This window comes from Seriola dumerili, unplaced genomic scaffold, assembly GCF_002260705.1.
Source record: "Seriola dumerili isolate Sdu_G_001 unplaced genomic scaffold, Sdu_1.0 BDQW01001888.1, whole genome shotgun sequence".
NCBI classification, from domain to species: domain Eukaryota; kingdom Metazoa; phylum Chordata; class Actinopteri; order Carangiformes; family Carangidae; genus Seriola; species Seriola dumerili.
The window spans coordinates 215098-234458 of NW_019176143.1; the positions used below are offsets into that span (position 1 = coordinate 215098).

Below are 19361 nucleotides of genomic sequence, written 5' to 3' on the forward strand. Positions count from 1 at the left end.
CAATGCTTTGCACATGTCTACCCTCAGTTCTCACGAGTCCAATATGACTGACATTAGAAATCCATCACTGAAGTGTCGTTGAAATAATTGAACTTGGCATCTTTGACATATTCTGGCTTGCTGCCTGCGTTTAATTAATACCTATCTTTTTAATAGAAAATGATATAATCACTCTTTTTTTACTGTTAAACAATACAGTAGCTCATCCTGCAATGGCTGCCTTAAATCTGCAGCAAATGTCACCGACACTGAATTCTAAGGCTAACGTCTTTAGAGCAGTCTCTTATCGTAATGAAAGCACTGTATTCCACCTTGCTCATGTAGTATTAAACACATGTGTGAACTGAGCCAGACGTTGCATTAGCTCGTGTTAAAGTTAGCGTGTAGAGATTAGGCCATTTAGTGAGCTGTGGGTTTTTGCTTTTTAATTAAAATGCAGTCAAGTGGCCGTGGCAAGCAAAGGGTCAAGTGGTGACTTTGTTCCTGCTCCCCTGGCTCGGAGAGGGAGGGAGAGGGAGGGAGATGTGTTCTTCCTTGAATTATGGATTTTGCATATCCAAATAGTGTGAGTCGTTATGCTAATAGCAGATGACCTTTACTTACTGTTCCATATCTCCCAGAGACACTCATCTGGCTCTTAGCTACTTCTGTTGCAGTAAAAGCATGCCAGACGGTCATTCTGTGGACAAACTGCACTCTGGCTTACAACAATTTAAACGATAGCTTCCCAAGCCACCTACCCTGAATACATTTTTTTTTCCAAGGTGGTTTTTCATTGCCATCTTGCTCTGACGGATACCCCGAGTAAAAACCTATTATAGAGCAAAAGGCCAGATGTGAAAAACTGAGGTAAAAATATTTGACCAAGGCCCCAAAAACCAACCTGCGTTCTGGTCAACTGAACCATATGGTGCTTCCCTCTGGATAGGTAAAGCTTGTTTCAAACACTATGAGTGAGTAGACACACACACGCACACACACACACACCACACACACACACACACACACACACACACACACACACACTGCTCAGCCTGATCTCTCCATACTGATCAGACAGTGCTAATCAGGCATGAGGCCTGCTTGTCTCACATCTACACACCCACACACATGCACGCCCACACACACAAATCGCATCAAAGGGTAAAAAAAACAACAAAAAAAAACAGATCAGATTCTTTCATTCCTTTGATCATGGGGCCTAGTACACACACACACACACACACACACACTCACGCACCACTCCTCATTGGTTGTTGTCCTTGTGTTGGTGAAGCTTTCATCCCTGGTTATATGGATGATGGAGCAAACACCTGGGGCCCCTCTTCATCTGCCCCTGCTCAAGTGGCTGAACTCACCTGCTGCCTTCCTGCCTGTCTGTCTGCTTCGTTCTGACTGCCTCTGTATATCTGTCTTTTTTGTGTGTGTGTGTGTTTTTTTTTTATATTGTCTGTCTTGTTCTCTGATGATTCTCTAATGATGCAGGTGGAAACCCTGTAAGCCCCGAGCCTGTGTTTTCAGTGCAGATGGCTGTGTGTGTGTGTGTGTGTGTGTGTGTGTGTGTGTGTGTGTTTGTATATCAGTGCATTCACACACATACTGTAAGTGCTGGCTGTGGATGAAGCAAATGGAACCCACTCACCTGCAAAAACAATACTACTGCCACATCAGCTGTGTACAGCACAGCACACACAAGTATCTTAAAGGTGTGGCCCAGCTAGCTGCACATAATACTGTACTGTGGTTGGCAAAAAGATCCTTGCATGATAACTCCTGCTACTGGCTGAAAATATAACTTATAATAATATTTTACGGGTGAATCATCATTTCTTGTTTTTGGTTAATATTTCATACTATGTAACAAAAATATCCTCTTCATTTGATTATGCATTTCTCCTTTACATGTGCAGTAAGTTTGTGTAGAAGTAACATTTAATGATTATAAAAATGGACAGTGTCGATGCTAAAAGCTACGAATTCAATAATTGCACTTCAGTATAGACCAGAAACATCATCGAGGCTCAATCTCAGTCTATCTATTGCTGTACTGTACATGGCTATTGTGGCAGTGACGTATCCTGCATGTCTCATAGATGATCCTTGGTCATTTAGCAATAAAAAACTGAACTCCTAATCCTGTATTCATGTCTTATGGGATGGACAGTAGAGTTGAAAACTCAAGACAGACAGCAATTGCAGCTTGTCTTGTGAGGGTTAAACATAGTGTGTATTATAACACTATATCCACCAATTCTGGGATTAATTACACTGAATGATGGTTGACATGATGCATCCAGAAAATGGTAGTTCCAAACTTGTAGAGCATCCTGGTGACTAAAGTCTGCTCTGTTATTTTTGAATTCAAAAGTGTGATTTGTTGACAGGTCCCTGTTATTGATGGCAGATTCACTTACGGTGGGTAATGTGTGCTGTGCTTAATGTACCTTTGGAGTGCTCCCATACAATGGTGGGCGGTGGGTAACCTTCAGCGGAACAGTTGAGAGTCACAGTTTTCCCATAGATCCCATCTTGATCCTCAGGCTGAACCACAAACTGAGGAGGAACTGCACATAGACACGAACGCAGACACGAGCAACAGTCAACAGTTATACATGGAATTGGGTGTCTTTAATATAGAGCACCTGTCTGCAGGTTTTCATACCAGACAAACATTACAACAGTAGATTTCAACTTCAGCAAGGCAGGAGGAACTAATAAGTGAAGTTAGGCGCGGTAGGGATTGGTGAAAATGAAAATCGGCACACATACTACAGATTATAGCAGTCCACAAGGTGCCATCAGATGTACAGTCTGTTCCTTTTTGCTTTCTCACCTCTAACAATGAGCTGACTCTGGTGCTCCACGGCAGCAGCCTCGTTGCGGGCGATGCAGGTGTAGTTGCCGTTGTGGTCGGGCGTCAGGTTGGAGATTCGCAGTGAGCTGGTGAAGTCGATGTTGTCCACGGTCACACCCAGGCTGGCGGGGATTGGCCGTCCATCTTTCTGCCATGTGATGTCCAGTGGCCGGTCACCCGACATGACCACGCAGGGGATGAAGACACGCTGACCGATGGTAAAGCGCTGGAACTCAAATGGTTGGATGTAGGGAGGGACTGCAGAAAAAAGAGGAAAGAGAGAAAGAGAAATAAGGATTAAATGTGATTTCAGCCTTGAGTTTCAAAGACCATCTTAATTCCATGGATTCAGTGGCAGGTACTGTGTCCTTTTTTCAGAATAATCCTACAATCTTCTAACTATCTTGCTTTAAAGAGGTCACTGAAGGAACATAAAAGACCTGAATAGCAAAGCATTCTGCAATAAGTCCCCATCATTCTACCACTGGAACATTTTGTCCTTTCAGAAAAAGAAGCTGCAAGCGCACACAGACACTGAAAAATACCTTTGAGAAAATAACTCATTCAGGCTGTTTGGGATAAGAAACCTAAGTGAAACAGAATGTTTTGTGTTTGTCAATCAATAATTGTCTATTAATCTACTAACCTACATACTTACAGATCTGCCACCCTGGCTACTACTGCAATCAACCATTTTATCCAATGATCTAAAACCCTGATTGCAGCTATAGCTCTTACCCAGAAAACAAACAAGTGTTCAAAGTCAGTCTGGGTGTATAATATAATCACACAGTTCTACGATAAGATGTATTCAAATTGCCTGTGATCTAGTCTCTGGGAAATCTCCAGCCATCACACAAGTCATCTGTGTTTGAGTGTCCAGTGAGTTCAAATAACTGTGAAATAAGCAGCACTTTAGCAGCTTATTTAATTCACAACAAAGTGGAGATAATGGACTCCAGGGATCCCCAAAGACACTTCCGCATTTTAAGCATGAGCAGAGTAAATTAACAAATGCACTTGCTCACTATAGCACCACTGGGAAGTGTTGCTTTATATCATCACTCTCTCTTTTCGTTCTCACTCTCTCTCACCCTCCGCTTCCTTCCGCTCCATGGAAAGTGTAATATAGTGACAACAACCTAACATACTGTACAGAGGCAAGGAAATGGGGCATAATGGAGAAGCCCTTTTTAGTATTACCTATTACAGGTTGTAAGATCTCAGTGGAGATCAGTCACTCAGCTCTTTAATATCACTGATACAGTCTTCATAAGCTACACTGATGTACTGAGGAATATCAGGTAGATTAATTCAGTCTGGTGAGATCTATTTATATACCCGTCTATCTGTGTGTGTGTACTTATACATCTTTCTAATTATGGGTTTTTCCAGTGAGGCCGTGTTGAGATACACATGTAGGCAGGTGGCAGAAAAAAGGAGTGCATCAGAATGAGCTTTACATTTCCAAATTTAAACTTTCTGTCAAATTTTGCTTCATTAGCACAAAATATTGAACTTTGGCATGAAACCATTGAGAGTTTTCTTCACCACCATATATAATAAGACAGGGACAAAATCGTCTTTGTGTGTATTAAAAGAACAGTTTCACATTTTGGGAAATATGTTCATTCAAGATCAATACGACACTCTCAGTTAACCTAGCTTAGCATAAAGACTGGAAACAGGGTGAAACAGCTAGCATGACTTTGTATAAAAGTAACAAGATCCAGTTAGTAATTAAGACATTATATCTAATTTGTTTTATCAATTAAAATGACAATTTGTTGTTTTATGACTCCACACAACTGAATGGGATTTACCTCTGACACGGACATGAACACTCTGAGAGTCCATCTTGTTTGGTTGGACCATCACCTTGCAGTTATACTCGCCAGCATCCACCTGCTGCACGTTGGTCAGCTTCAGTGTGCCGTTGTTCTCAAAGGCTCGCTGCCGGTGGTTGAATGGGAGCAGTGCAGAGTTTTTGTACCACTTTATGGAGTAGTAAGGGTAGCCAATCACACGGCAGTGAACAAAGGCATCCCGTCCGGCAATCGCTGTGATGTTTTTCATTGGACGAATGCTGGCGCGGCCTAAAAAGTGACAGGGAAAGAGAAAGGAACCTTATATATAGCAGATGCATGGATAGTGGCATGGACATCAAATTACAAGTGCGATTTGTGCAGTGAAGTTTTTGATGTGTGCTGCTATTGTAAATAAAACAATACATTTCAGACTCACGACTTTACAAATAAATTTCGGATCAAAACGAGGTGAGGTCAGCTGCTTGTAAAACAGAGAAAATTCCTCTCCTCAACTTTACATATGATACCTGCCACCAAAATACTGCTGAAACTGCTGTTTAAAGCTTTTGGTGTTTGTTTTACTGCAAGATCTTCGGCTTAACTCTAAGTAGAGTAGAGATTAAAGTGTGCTATCCATCTGAAGAAAAACAGAATGTTTAAATAACACTGTTCTACTGATACTTATAACTCGGCTCTAGCTGCTCACCCACATAACAGTTTCACATTCTCTGTCTCATAAAATTGAAACAGGGTAATCGCTTTAACATCTGATCGTGAAGAGCTGAATTGGCTGCTTGAGTAAATATACTCAGACACAGACACACATGAACACACCCGCATACACACAAGCAAACCACAGATACATTTATTCATGCAACTAAAAGAAATATATTTTTCTTCTGGCTATTTACAAACCAGGCCATTTTGGAACCAAAGATCCAGATATGCTTGTGTGCAGCAAGCCAGGATAATTCATTTGGCCTAAAAATACAGGCATGTAGGAGAAGCACAGTAGTAATTTGGAGAGAAAAAGACAAAGCTGCAAAATTATACAAGGAGCAGGGAAAAAGAAAATAATACATGAAAAAGAACACAAAAATCGAGGCAAAATCTATAAGTGGAGAACAACCTCAAAAGAAATGTAAATGTGATTAAAGATTTAATACTAGAACTAAAAATGACTGAGCAGCGATAGTGGAGAAAAACAAAAGATGAAGAGAAAGTAACAATTATCAAAAGGACACACATAAAAGCAAAGAAACCAATAAAATCCTAAAAAAAAAAAAAAAAAAAAAAAAAAACAAAAAAAAAAAAAAAAACCAAAAAAAACCTAAAAAAAAAAAAAAAAAAAAAAAAAATCAGAACCAAACAACAAAGAGCACTCATGTACTGCAAATGCCAGACATCCAGCTGGACAGAGAGACATAGACAGACACACTGAGAGACAGACAGGTATGTGTATTGTTGTTCTTGGAGGAGCTGATTTGACAAGCACCTCTTACGTTTATTCGAGCCTGGTGGTACACGACCCCGGCCGAGTTGCTGCACGTGCACCGGTACACCCCGCCGTCCTGCACCTGGGTGTGTGTCACATTGAGCTGGCTGACCACGTGGCCCTCGTGGGTCTCATAGTGGCCCAGGTGGTGATGGCTGTCTTTGATGACGGGGTCATCGTCCAACGACCAGGTGCACCTGGGAGGTGGCGTGCCCTTGACGTTGCAGACCAGGAAGACGGGCTCGTTTGGGTTCACCACCTTCTCGCTGAAGGAGGACAGGATTTTTGGAGTACCATCTGTGGGGTGGGGTGGGTGGGGGGGCAGGCAAAGTGGAACAAGGTAGGGGATAGGACAATAAGACAGTATTTAAAATGTGACCACGTGTTAGTGATGATCATCAGCCTAAGGACCACTTCACAGATGGTTTGCATAGCAGTCACAAGACCCCTGTTTTTAATTACTCAACTTTTTCTGCACACCAGGGTTTGTGAGTGTTTGAGAGGTGATGTGCTGTTTGCTGTCAGCAGGAAACCTTTGTCATGAAAGCCCTTTTTGTGAGATAATGATTAAGTCTTAAGGCAGCAAAAGTACAGGAAACATTATGTGTTTTTTCAAGAATTCACCATTTTGTGCCTTTATGTTTCATTTTGTATGAGGACACTGTGTGCCAGAACCACTACACCTAGATTTCATTATAAAGAGTGATCCAGGAGCTTTCCTCCCAGACGCAGAGGCCGGTTGGCTTTTGAAATGTCTGTGTCTGCCTGCTGCTGCTCTCTGATAATCTAGGTCTGTTCCACATGATTATAGATTATCAATATCTTCTTTTTACAGCTCCCTGGCCACAGGAGACAGTTGCCTGAGCAACGGTGCCAAGGTAAGCTATTGCATTCAAGAGTGTGTGTGCATGTGTTTGTATGTGTTTGTGAAGTCTGGAATGATCATGCTAACGGCGGACTAGAGCTGAGAGTCACAGCAGGATGTCATTAACACATAAACCCAGTATTGATCTTCAGGCCCCGAACCTGTCTCTGCTAACTTATTGATTATGCATAAGACAGCTACCACTGTGTGGCTTTTGGTCAGCATTTGTATGCTTGCTCCACCCTACAAATGACATGCGCACATTTTACCTTCAAGGATGACTTGCACAAAGTCCTGTGCGGACATCTTGCCCTTCCTGGCGAAGCACTGATAAGCTCCGCCATCACTCTTCGACATTCCCTCCATGATGAGGTTCTCCCGGTTGAGCCCAGTGAAACGAACGTTGTTCCCAGGGTAGATTATCTCTCCATTGCGATACCATGACAGCTCGTACTCGTCCGAGCCGCTCACGCTACAGGACAGAGACACCTTGCTCCCCACACTGCCTTTCACCTTCCGAGGGCTGACCACTGCCTTCAACGGCTCTAATGACACAAAAATACGAGAAATGTTGTGTTTTCAAATGTGCTCTAATGATTACTTGATTAGCTGGACTGAGAGGAAGATTGAAAGAAAAAGTTCAGGTTGGATGTGGCTAGCATGGCTACAATTTCTAAAAAAAACAAAATCTCTGGATTAGAGCTAGAACAGAAAATTGATCTGCAACAAAACCAATGACAATTGATTCATCAGTCTTCACTGATGTCTCTCTTGCTTTTTTCACTAGTTTGGATAAACTCTAAATCTATATGTATGTGTTTTGTGGCTACTTGATGAACTTTGGTTGCCTCAGGAGATGCCTCTCAGCAAAATCCTTTGCCTCATTGATCATTGAACATCATAGTTAATGATAGTTATGGACTAGAGTTTGATGGACTGGACACTCTGACCATGGACATGAGGTCTTTAGTACCTCCATTTCTCATTTGCACCATCCCTTCACATCACCATGTGAACGACCAGTCTACAGATAATACAGAGGTTCCCCTCCTTTTAATAAAAGACTTACGTTTTACATACAGGCGCCCCATGACCTCAGCGTTGCCATAACTGTTCCACACTTCACAAACATACGTCCCAGAGTCACTTGGCTGCGTGCTCTCTATCAGCAACCCTGTGATGGTCTGGCGGAAGCGGCTGTCTGGCTCCAGAGGGCTGTTGTCCTTCAGCCAGCGGTATTTGGGCGTTGGGTAGCCTGAAGCCTTACAGGGCAGCTCCACCCGATGATTAATCATCACCTCTCGGTGGTCAAAGCCGTCCAAGATGCCTGGCTCAGCATTGGTGGGGTCTGTAAGGAGCAGAGAATTTAGTGTTAATTAGTGGCGAATGTTGCCAGGCGCTTGATAGTATAATCCAATATTGATTCTTGAGGTCAAGATTCAGTTCTATAAACTATATATTTTGTTATGTGAGGCAGAGGAGAGAGAAACAGACTGTGTTCCTATAATTTGAGACAGGATTTTATTGTTGCAAAGAAATTGGAGAAGGTTGACGTTACCTTGGTTCATACAGTGCAATACAATTATTGTTTGGTTACTGACTGGTCCAAAGACGGACTGCAAGATTTGTAGTCATCCCTAGAAATGATCCACCTGCAGGACGGTTGTCCAACTCACTGGGAACTACACTGAGCAGACAGTAGGTCTGGCTGTAATCCTAAATATGATCTTACTTTCATAATTCTTCACATGTTTATGTTTGATATAAAGTTTGGTAGTAATGTTAATACTCAAAGACGTTCTTCTTTCTTGTTCAGGTTTTAAAATATATGTAATGATGACCAAGGGCACTCCCTAAATATCCAATACAAAATGTTGTCCTTGTACCATTTGTCTCATCTGTTTCAGTATAAGTACTCTGTCAGTATGGACCGAGACTTTGCAGTTTAACTGATTCCAGTTTGAATGCATTACTGACCTGACACTATGAGACGTGCACTGTTGCTCTGGCGAGTCTCGCCGGTGTAGCGGTGGCGTGTGGTGCAACGATAGTTATTCAGCCCATCCTCAGGCAGGACGTCCAGAATATACAAGGCTCCCGTGGATGTGATGAGATATCTTTGTCCTGAAGCAGATAAGAAGAGCAAGTGGAAACACATGAAAGGCAGCAGTTGTGTGGTTGTTATGTATATATCAAAACAATTTTTACAGTATAAAGAATTTATTCACTGCGGCACAACTGAAAGATTTCTTTCTCCATCGGGTGCTGGTAAAGTTTGAGTCTCACAGCAAACAAAACATTTATAAGTTATTCTTTATTTCTACATGAGAGAACCGAGTTCACTGGAGTGAAATGAAAAAAAAAAAGAAAAAAAAATTCTCTCATGTAAATAAACAATAATAACTAGGGATTTAGAGTAAAGTGAAGTTCTACTGCTAACTCACAAATAACTGAAGTAATGCTGTAAATTAGTGTGGTGAAATCTGTGTCACCCAAATAATGGAACACAAAATATATCCATAAATTTCAAAAATGCAAAAATTATGTTCATAAAATCAGATCTTTGACCTCTACCAGCTTGTATTGTCTTGTCTCTGATTTCTGCTGTTGCGGAAACCACACTGGCGCCAATGTCTGGTATAGAAAGCCAATCCCTCTTTGGCTGTCAGAGCCAGTTCTCTATGTACGGTAATATTATGTTAATTCTGCAGATCAAACCAGGCTGAGTGGGGTTGTCAACATCCATAAGGAATGAAACCTTCCTCTCCGCCATCACATGAATGCCCACATTCCCATGGGAGCAGATTGATGTCAAAACTGATCGAAAAAGCAATTTACAGGAGATTGTCTTCACTGTGCAGTGGTGGGCATGCTAAGACAGAGGCAGCTAAGGAAGCTTTTAAGGCCTAAGGAGAAACAGCCCTGTAACAGCTACAGGTAATGTTGACAGGGTCGAGGAGAAAAAATGATGCACACTGACATCATGGGATTAAGGAAAATACCATTGCACACATTAGAGGTGGGCACATTAAAAAGTCTTCATCATCTTAGCATCTCTCCCTGCTAATTTGTCATGCACAGTGTGTCTAAATACAAATATAAGGTGGAAAACATTTAGAGCAAAAACACTTAATATAACATCATTTCACAGTGTAAATATTTTACTAGTTTTAAATGACCTGCTCACTAAGCTAATAAAATATGTCATAAACAAGACGCCATGGATGTGACAATATAGTTTGTAAGGTGTCATGTTTCATTAGGGATTATTCCCTTGAAGAGGTTTCTATTTCTTCTTGTATGTGTGTGGGTGTGGGTGTGCGTGTGTGTGATTTGACTGACAGTAGCAGAGTGTAACATAATGTGTGTATTAATATGAAAACTTGGCACTATGAAATAACGATTATCAGGGAAACCTTTGTGGTTACTGTGTTAGATTATCAAGCTCGGTCAGTTCATGTCTGTGGAAGATGTTTTTCATACGGTACAAGAACGAATGGCAGAAAGCGGCTTCTTACGAAGGCCCAACAAAGATACTGTACATCTAACCACATCTGCATGAAGATTATTAAGAAGATGAGAAACCTACAGAGGCTCTAACGCTGGTACAGTCCTGGGTGACTCTGATTAAGGTTATGTTTTTTTACATTATTTTTTGACTGCTTAGATTAGCAAAAAAAAAAAAATCTCTCTGCATATTTGATTTTGATTGCAGCCCATGTCTGAAGGCAGTCATATCAGCGATTTATCCAAAAGTAGAACAAACTGGGGCTGTGTGGGAGCTGCTAAAGCAGATTAGCAGTGGGTAATTCATTTAAGTTGAACAAGGGGAGCTGTGGGGTTTCTTGTGATTTTTCTCTAAAAACAGAGAGTAAAACATGTACAATGTGACGTGTTTTTTAAAGTTATGATTAAAAAAAAAAAAAAAGAAGTGGGTGGTCTGTCAGACAAAAGCAAAAATTCACCAACATGGTTCTGAAGTGATAAATTCCACATATTTCTGTCTATTTTCAGTACACTGGTGCAGTTTTGATATTTACTGCTGTCGGTGAGGATGGCCTTCCAAATAGATATTTCAAGATCCTATGAAAAATGCATGGACAAGCAGGTACAGAGGTTTCTCTTTTCTATATGGGTTAACAAATTAGATGCCACCTCCCTTAGGTCACGTAACATCATCCCTTATAGGTCAGAGAGAAAACAACTATATGTCACACTATAACTGCAGGTTGCCTCCACACTTCCTGTTGTTGGGCTGCGATGCTGTGTTGAGTTACAGTGCTACAAGAGTGTCCAAAGTCTAAAGCTATTAGGTGTAAAAACCTAATAACCTAGATATAATGTTACACTAATGTTAACATCAAACCACTGTATGTTTTAATATTCCACTTGAGACCAGTATCGATGAAAGCATGTCTAATATGCTTACATTGTGTATGCATTTCAGATGTTTATACATGCAAAGGAAAATCAACCTTGTGGGGTTAAGCAAATGGGGGGTATACAGAGAGAAAACAAAATTGCACAGCTATTGTAGGCATTGACCTAGATAGAACCGACAACAGATTCCACGGATTTGATGTCCTGAAGGGGTTCCACTGGTTTACATACAGGGCTGTTAGATGGGCAACCAGCAAGTGGAATCTATAAAGAGAGGGAGGGAGGGTGTGACTGAGTGTAGTGTGTGTGTGGGGATGCCGGCAGCCATGCATGCATGTCAGTATGCGAGACGTTGGTGGGAGGAAATCTTCTCAGAGGTTGAGGAGGCCAGATGCAAAAAAAATTAAAAAAAATTAAAAAATGCTTTTGCTTTTTAACTCCATTTTCACAGAGAAGTTGATTTTTCATTTCATCTCATCTTTTGAATGGCTTTGCATTTCAGTATAATTCATAAATTCTTCCTCTATTGTAAATATTTACCTACTTTTTCCTGCTGATCATATGTGGCAGTGATCATTATCAAAAAAAGCAAGAAAAATACTGGAAATATTTGACCAATAAATACCACTATATGTAAAAAAGGTGAAAACCCTGGAGACTATATATTACCATGCTGCAGCAAAAACAAAATTCAGACATCTCCTCAGAAACTGTCCACTCCACACACAACCCCATGGGGGGCAAAAAACGCCACGGCCCCAACTGCCCCCACACACCACCACACGCACACCACACACACACACACACACACACACACACACACACACACACACACACACACACACACACACACACACACAGCCTCTTTCCCTTTTTTCTCTCCTCCCTTCTGGCTTCTCCATTTTGATTCTGTACTGGTCCTCTGAAATCTCACTGTGGAATCCATCTTGAGTGAGACAAAATGGTATTTCACTCCAGCCGCTGTGAGCTGCTGTAATTTTCTCTTCAAGCACCTCTATGCTCCTGCAATGCCTTTTAAGACGTCAGAGCTCAGTTATTGTGTTATGACAGAATGAAGTGCAGGCAGAGGGGACGCTACAGTAGGGAGGGGATTCAAAATGAGAGCTATTGTGTTGAATTGTATTGTATTGTATTTCTTCTTTTGCGACCCGCTCCCCTTTAATTCCTCGGCTTTGTCTTTAACTCACTCAGTACATCGGCATTTAGGAGTAATTCCTTTTCAAAAAAACAGTATGTCAAGTAAGAATTTATGCACAATGTCCTCTTAAACACTTCCTTCCATTCATTCACAGCCACAGCTACTGTAAAGTGAAAAAGTGCTCCACTCCACCAAACACACTTTATCTAATCATCCCCACTTTGCCAGAGACAGAATCTAATACGAACAGCAGGCTCTCACTCTCAGCAGGCTAAATAAGCCTCGACGTACAGATGAGCTAGTGTCACAGCATCCTCGCTGCCAACAGACGCTCCGAAGCTCGATGTGATTTAAATGAGAGCCGAGCTGGTCACATCTTAGCTGACAATCTGCAACTCAGTATCTAGAATGAATTAGTGCTAAACTACCAATGTGTTTATCCCAATTGGTCATGCAAAATCTGTTTTTTTTTTTTTTTGTTCTTTTTTTGCATCTGAAGCTGCCCGAAAAAGAGAATTTTGTGCGTTAGAAATGATCTGCAGTTTTCACCAGAATCAGTCTGAAAGATTGTTCAAACCATTGTTCAAAAAGCTGCAAACTACAGAAATAGAAAAACATGGTCATAACAACGTGGGGTGTGATTAACCTATCAAGCTGTTAATTTCTCTTAAATTTGCCTTGTGTACATTTCTAAAATTACTAAAATTATGTTCAGATTCAATGGTTTTCATCAAAATGCACTATTCTTAGGGTCTCAGAATATTTGAAAAGCAGATTTTTGGATTGTTTGCATTCATGTTTGCTTCTTTACTGCCTTTGTTGCTGCAGTGCATTTATGACCACACTGCCACCCAGCTATTGTTAGTATAGTACCAATGGTCAAAAACGCCACTTCATACCTTTAATTTTCCTTAAATGAAATCAAAATGTGTCTACATGATAATCTCACATACATATTTGTCCGTGTAAAAAGTGCAATTCATCTTAGATAGATACCAATGCATTAGTGCAGAGTGTGAATATGAAATTGATCCAAAACAATATAAAAGGCCCATCATCCAATAAGGGATTATCTAACTATCACAAATGAATTACACTGATTAACAATATTACACGAGATATACGACACGATAGTATATGTGAGTTGTAACAGGTTAAAATGTTTAGAACAAAGACTAATCTCTTCTGTAAAGAGGGAGTCAGTGAATGAGTAGTTATTGTTTAAAGAGGAAGGTGGGACTGGCTCTCAGTACACTGTGAGTCAGACAGTGAGGAGGGACCCACTTCTAGTCGGGTCAGCAGAGAGAGCGATGATAAATGGGCTTATGAATGTTCTACGTCTGTGTGGTAACTTCTCTGGCCCACTTTGACTCTCCGGAGTCAGTTCAGACATTAAATTAAAATTAAAAACAGATAGCTGTCTATCATGGGCTGTACAAAGTGCATCACCTATCCAATTATTTTACAGATTAAATATTACTTAAAACTGTCTTGGTGTGCTGTTAACATGGAAACAGAGCCTCTCTACATATTTTTTTCTTCATTAATTCAGCAGTGGTGGACCCTCACGGAGCGATACTACCATTTACAATCCTATACCACTACAAAAACATGAGAGAGGAAACACTGCAGTCACTGCTGTGGTGGTAATGTCAGAGGAGAGAATGTTGCATTCTCAGACTAATTTCTGCCTGTTCAGAGTCGGGGGTACGTTGCATCGCGAAACAGGGCACGGGGGGCCAGACATCCGATCACAGCTTTAATCTGAGTTGATTGAGGTCAGATTGCAGGACTGAACTCTCCAACGCAGAGCTCCTCAGGGCTGCACGGCTACATGCAGAGAAAATGAAATGAGTACTATGACTCTTCTCCAGATCTAACCAAGAAATATCTATTGTTAATCTATCTGACTGTCTGTCTGTTTAGATTAGCATATACTTATGATCAACAGCAATACACAATCACACCGATGAAGCAGATACAGTATATCAAACAGTACTGAACCCCATGCCTGGTAGCGTACTGTAGGTGTCATGCTGTAACCACTGTGTTACTGCATATAGCAGACCACTAGGTGACTGCAGACACTGTGGCTCTCTACAGGATCCATTTAATTAACACAATGACTCTGAAATCAATAAAAGACATGCTAATGGTCAAACTACTGCAACACTCTTTAAATCAGTGCATACAACCTCCTCTGATGCCACAGCACAGTCGTGGAAAAGCAACATGATCCAAAAATGAAACCTGATAAAAAAAAAAAAAGAACAATATTATTGGTGAAATGAAAATACAGAGGAATTAATGTCAACCTTCAATGTCATATTTTGTCGTTACAGTTACTCTGCAATTATATGGCTCCTCTCTGTGCCAGAGTTCAAGTTATCAGTAGGTAATTTAGAGCACTTGTTAGGTAGGTTACTATGTATTTCGTGGCTGGAAGCAGAATTGTTACATATTGGTTTTTGTAGATGTTGCTGATGACATATGAGACATAACATGTATTAAGTTTAATTAAGTTGAAGAGATGCTGCCATATTTTGTTACCGATGGACAGAGCCAGGTTAGCTGTTTCCCCCTGTTTCAAGTCTGTGTGCTAAGCTAAGCTAACCGGCTGCTGGTTGTAGCCTTGCATTACATGGACAGACGGACGATCTTCACATCTCATTATCTGCCAGAAATTGAAAAGCATATTTCCCTGAATGTTGAAATATTCCTTTTAGTTTGTTAAATATTCCTTTTAATTCCTTAGAGTTAGACACAGACAATGCTTATTGTGGACAATGATGTTTACATTTCTGTGTCTCACTTGTCTCACTACACCAGTGAAGTGTATAATGATGAGCTACAACTCCTGGTCAGAGGTGGAAGTACTGGGTAAGAGATTTTTGTCAAGCAGTGCACCAAGTTTTTCTTTGTTCTCGCACCTCTTTCTTTGCGTGCTTTGTTGTGGAATAATAATCATGAAAATTGTGTGCAGTGGGTTTGTCCTGAGGTATCACATAGCTTATGAGTTAGCAGTTAAAACATAAAGTTTATTTTATACGGCCATCGTCTGGCCAATGAACGTTTTATTGTACTGTGGACTGACCACTCAAAAAAAAACTAAAAACACCTTCAAATTGTTTTGTGACAGAAAAGAAAAAACAATATGGGGATGACTATTACTAAACCAAATGAAAATGCAGATTAGCTTGAAATACTTAAGATAATACTATTAAAATCCGGACAAATCCAAAAGCCTTCAGCACCTGTAAAAGTCACCTATAAAAATCTCTTTCTCTCAATGCACCTGCTGTGTGAATAGATTTTAGAAATACTCAGTAAATGACAGAGCTGCCATTGAAGCCTCAGTGAAGAAGGCATCCTTGGTTCAGTGAAAGTTTTGGCATCAGAGATGGAATGCTAAGAGACTCTCTGTCTCTTATTCAGCCTCAAAAACCTCTGTGTTCCTGTTTGGCTCATTCTACTTCCTCTCCTGCTTCTTCTCTCTCTCTACTGCTTGGTCTCTCTCTCTCTCTCTTTCTCCCCATCTCTGTCTCTCCCTCTGTGTCCTGAATGCTAAAACAGTGTTTGGCTGTGTCAGAACACTGCAACGAAATCCTGCAGTCTCAAACGCCCACATCCAGTAAACACCTACCTTTACCTAGGTGTTGACCCCAAAGCCATACATTTAGTTGCATACTATAAAATCCTTCTAGATATTTAAATTATTGCTAGTCATATAATAGATCAACTCCGGGAGAGCAGAAAAAAAACACGACTAAATTAATCTTACAGCAATAAAAAATAGTTCTACAAGTTTGCTATGACATTAGAAATGTCTAAAAGTGGAAGATAAATAAAAGTATGATATCAAATTGTCCACAATAAATTGCATCAATATGCAGGTATAATGTTAACTAATGATAAAGGGCTCCTTGTATGTAACGATATGCTGAGGCTTTTAGATTCTAGGATAGATATGTTATACTGTATGTGATTGCTGCTATTGACGACAAAAAACAAAGAGTAAGAAAGAGAGTGTTTTTCACTGTATCTTTAAAACATGCCTTTGTGTCATATGAGTATTCAAATCCCCAAATCTTCCCATTCAGTTATCTGATGTCTAAGAATGACTGGAGCACCAACAACAAGTGTGAATTTAAGTACAGTCATGTGTATTGTCATTGCTTTGCACCACTCCCTGGTGTTACAGCTACAACAAAACACCAACTGAGGCCATGAACCATTCACATTTGATCTGTTAAAATAACACTTAAATGCCATCCAGTTATTTCTTAAAAAAAAAAGAAAAGAAAGTATTTCTGAACAAGAAACAGTTACAAAAAAGGCAGACGGAGTGAAATGCAGTGACTGGTAGTGTTATACCACCATTGTTTTAAATTAAAAATGTGTTTTCATTCACCATAAATAATTGATGCATTGTAATCCATGCAAAAAATGTCCAACTGCCATGAGATGAACAATTCATATTTAATAAACAACTGAACAAGTGAAAGATGTCATCTTAATAAATCATGGGAACCCCACTATCTCAGAGCATTTGCTCTCTCTGGTCAGATTGCTACACTGCTGGAGATTCAGTAGACACAGAAGCATGTTATCATGCACAATAAACATAGATTTACAGTAATAAATTCTGTGGTGCTTCAAAAAAAATATTTGATTAGTGGTTACATTTTCCTAGTTATTTCAATTAGAAGTTGAATTGATATATTTAGGGATGTTGAAAAACTGGCTTAGTCTTTATGAAAATTGTTAGTACATAAATACACTGTGAGGTGTAACAAATTGGATATTATTGCTAGAACTGTGTCATAATGTGGAACATTTCTGGAGCATTTTAAATATAGTTTTGTAAATACTGTCACACATCACTGAACACTGAAATTTATGACAGGAGTGTAAAATGAGGAATTATACTTATAGATGATAGCCCTGCAATGCATGTTGCCAATAACAACACTAGACTGTACATGGAGTCCACAGCCACAGGCTACATAGAGGTTTTCTATTGTTTCAGGGATATGAAACAAGAGTATGCTACAATGATGGAGCTAAAGGAAAAGCAGCACTGCACCTGTGTGAATAGAAGGTTTATGTCACAACGGGAGAGCAGCCTCCTACAAGGGCGCATGGAGAGAGGATTAATTTTACATTAATGTATAGTAGCTTGCTGAGCTTGGCTGCAGGCATGCACTCGCACACACACATCACAAAAACTGCTGAAAAGGAGAGTCAGGTCTCCAAGGTTAAAGAGTCTGGGGGTTGTTGATGTCTTTGATGAGGTTAGCAATCCAGTAATCTCTGCTGAAGCCCAGAGCCATTAAACAGCATGTTGCTAAGCAGGTCTGTGCATTAAAGAACATCAGGACAGCAGCATCATAACAACAACACAAGTTTAAGGCAGTTTTTCAGTCAGGGAGCAGGATAGACATGATGTTATCAGAGACAATAACCAAAGCTCAAAACCAGGGAACTTTAGAGATGTTTTAAAGTTCAATGTAAAACAGCCAATATGTTTGACCTGCTTCCACATGTGTTTTTTTTCTCAAAAAACATGGTAAGAGTTGAGCAATCAACAGTGTGGCGGATGTTGTTGTTGAATAAATTTTACATGCACAATGGCGATGGAGATTTCATTTATTATTGACGATAATCCAAGGTTATGTACCATCCGACCAGTTGAGTGAGAAAGCAAGACAGAAAGAAAATCACAGATAAACAAACTCAGCAGGCACCAAGGTACAATAGCAAGTAGGTAGGCACATATAACATCATGCCAACTCCCACAGCTTCAGACACTGGTGAACTATTCCATGTGCAGCACAACCAGGTTGTCTTGTGTCCCGGTGGTTACATAAAATTACACAAATGTGTGTGTTTTGCTCCAATTTAAAGCCATCAATGACTTATCTTTTGTGGGACTGGAATTCCTGAAGGTCTTAGTTGATTTGTTGCTATAATATGTCAAAATCACAAGCTACTTATGGATGCTCATAAAAAGAAAATTTAGATGATGAGCCAAGGATACTGTGAAATGGACGACAGCAACAGTTCTCCAATTATAATTTCAAGTGAAACAGGCATGTTACAGTCACCTGTGTCCAAGTTGGCCCACTACCATCACTCTACTTATGTTGCTGCAAACGCTTATGTGTCTATCTGACTGTTGAAAATAAAAGTCTAAAGCCAGGTGGAGATCCCAGCTCATGTTAGACCAACCATTATCCTCCTGCATCTGTGCTTTGTCCCTATCATTTTAGTATGCAGATGTTTCCACAGCCAAATGGCCAGTAAACTACTCATTTACTTAGTGTTACTACATTACAGTATACTGTAATTTAAAAAAGCATCTCTCTTACCCACAGCAGGGGAAACTGTTATCAACTGTTGCACTCTGTGTATGACTCTATGTCTGGAAAATAATACTCACAGATGGATAGTAAAATGAGTAATTAAATCTAGCCTTCTATTTCCACCATGCTGGAGAGAGGATGTTGGCTTTGGGCTGCTCGGTTGCGTGTGCGTGTGTGTGCGTGTGTGTGTGTGCAACATGTGTAGCAGTCTGCCATCATAACCTAATTATTGCAGCAGCTTAACAACAGCAATTAGCACATTTCCATCAGACGACACTAATTTGTGAATTCCATTCCAGCACCATTCAGGACCAACACACTGAGAAAGAGAGAGAGACTTAATTCACTGTTGAGCTACTGGCAATGCTAAATCCATATCTATAGAGCTGTGAAAATTGCTTATGGTAATTGCAGTTATTGTAAAACTAGGCTGAA

General features: G+C 40.3%; 1 protein-coding gene across 1 annotated transcript in view; it reads right to left on the reverse strand.

Moving 5' to 3' along the window:
- LOC111239102 (Down syndrome cell adhesion molecule homolog) overlaps window positions 1–19361 on the reverse strand; it is a 98264-nt gene that overhangs the window by 32841 nt on the left and 46062 nt on the right. Inside the window, exons 5-11 of the mRNA XM_022768893.1 lie at window positions 9000–9146; window positions 8092–8370; window positions 7292–7567; window positions 6158–6454; window positions 4678–4950; window positions 2834–3112; window positions 2445–2564 (exon numbers count right to left, since the gene is read on the reverse strand). Of these exons, the coding sequence (XP_022624614.1) occupies window positions 2445–2564; window positions 2834–3112; window positions 4678–4950; window positions 6158–6454; window positions 7292–7567; window positions 8092–8370; window positions 9000–9146 (1671 nt within the window). The remainder of the gene's footprint in view (window positions 1–2444; window positions 2565–2833; window positions 3113–4677; window positions 4951–6157; window positions 6455–7291; window positions 7568–8091; window positions 8371–8999; window positions 9147–19361) is intronic.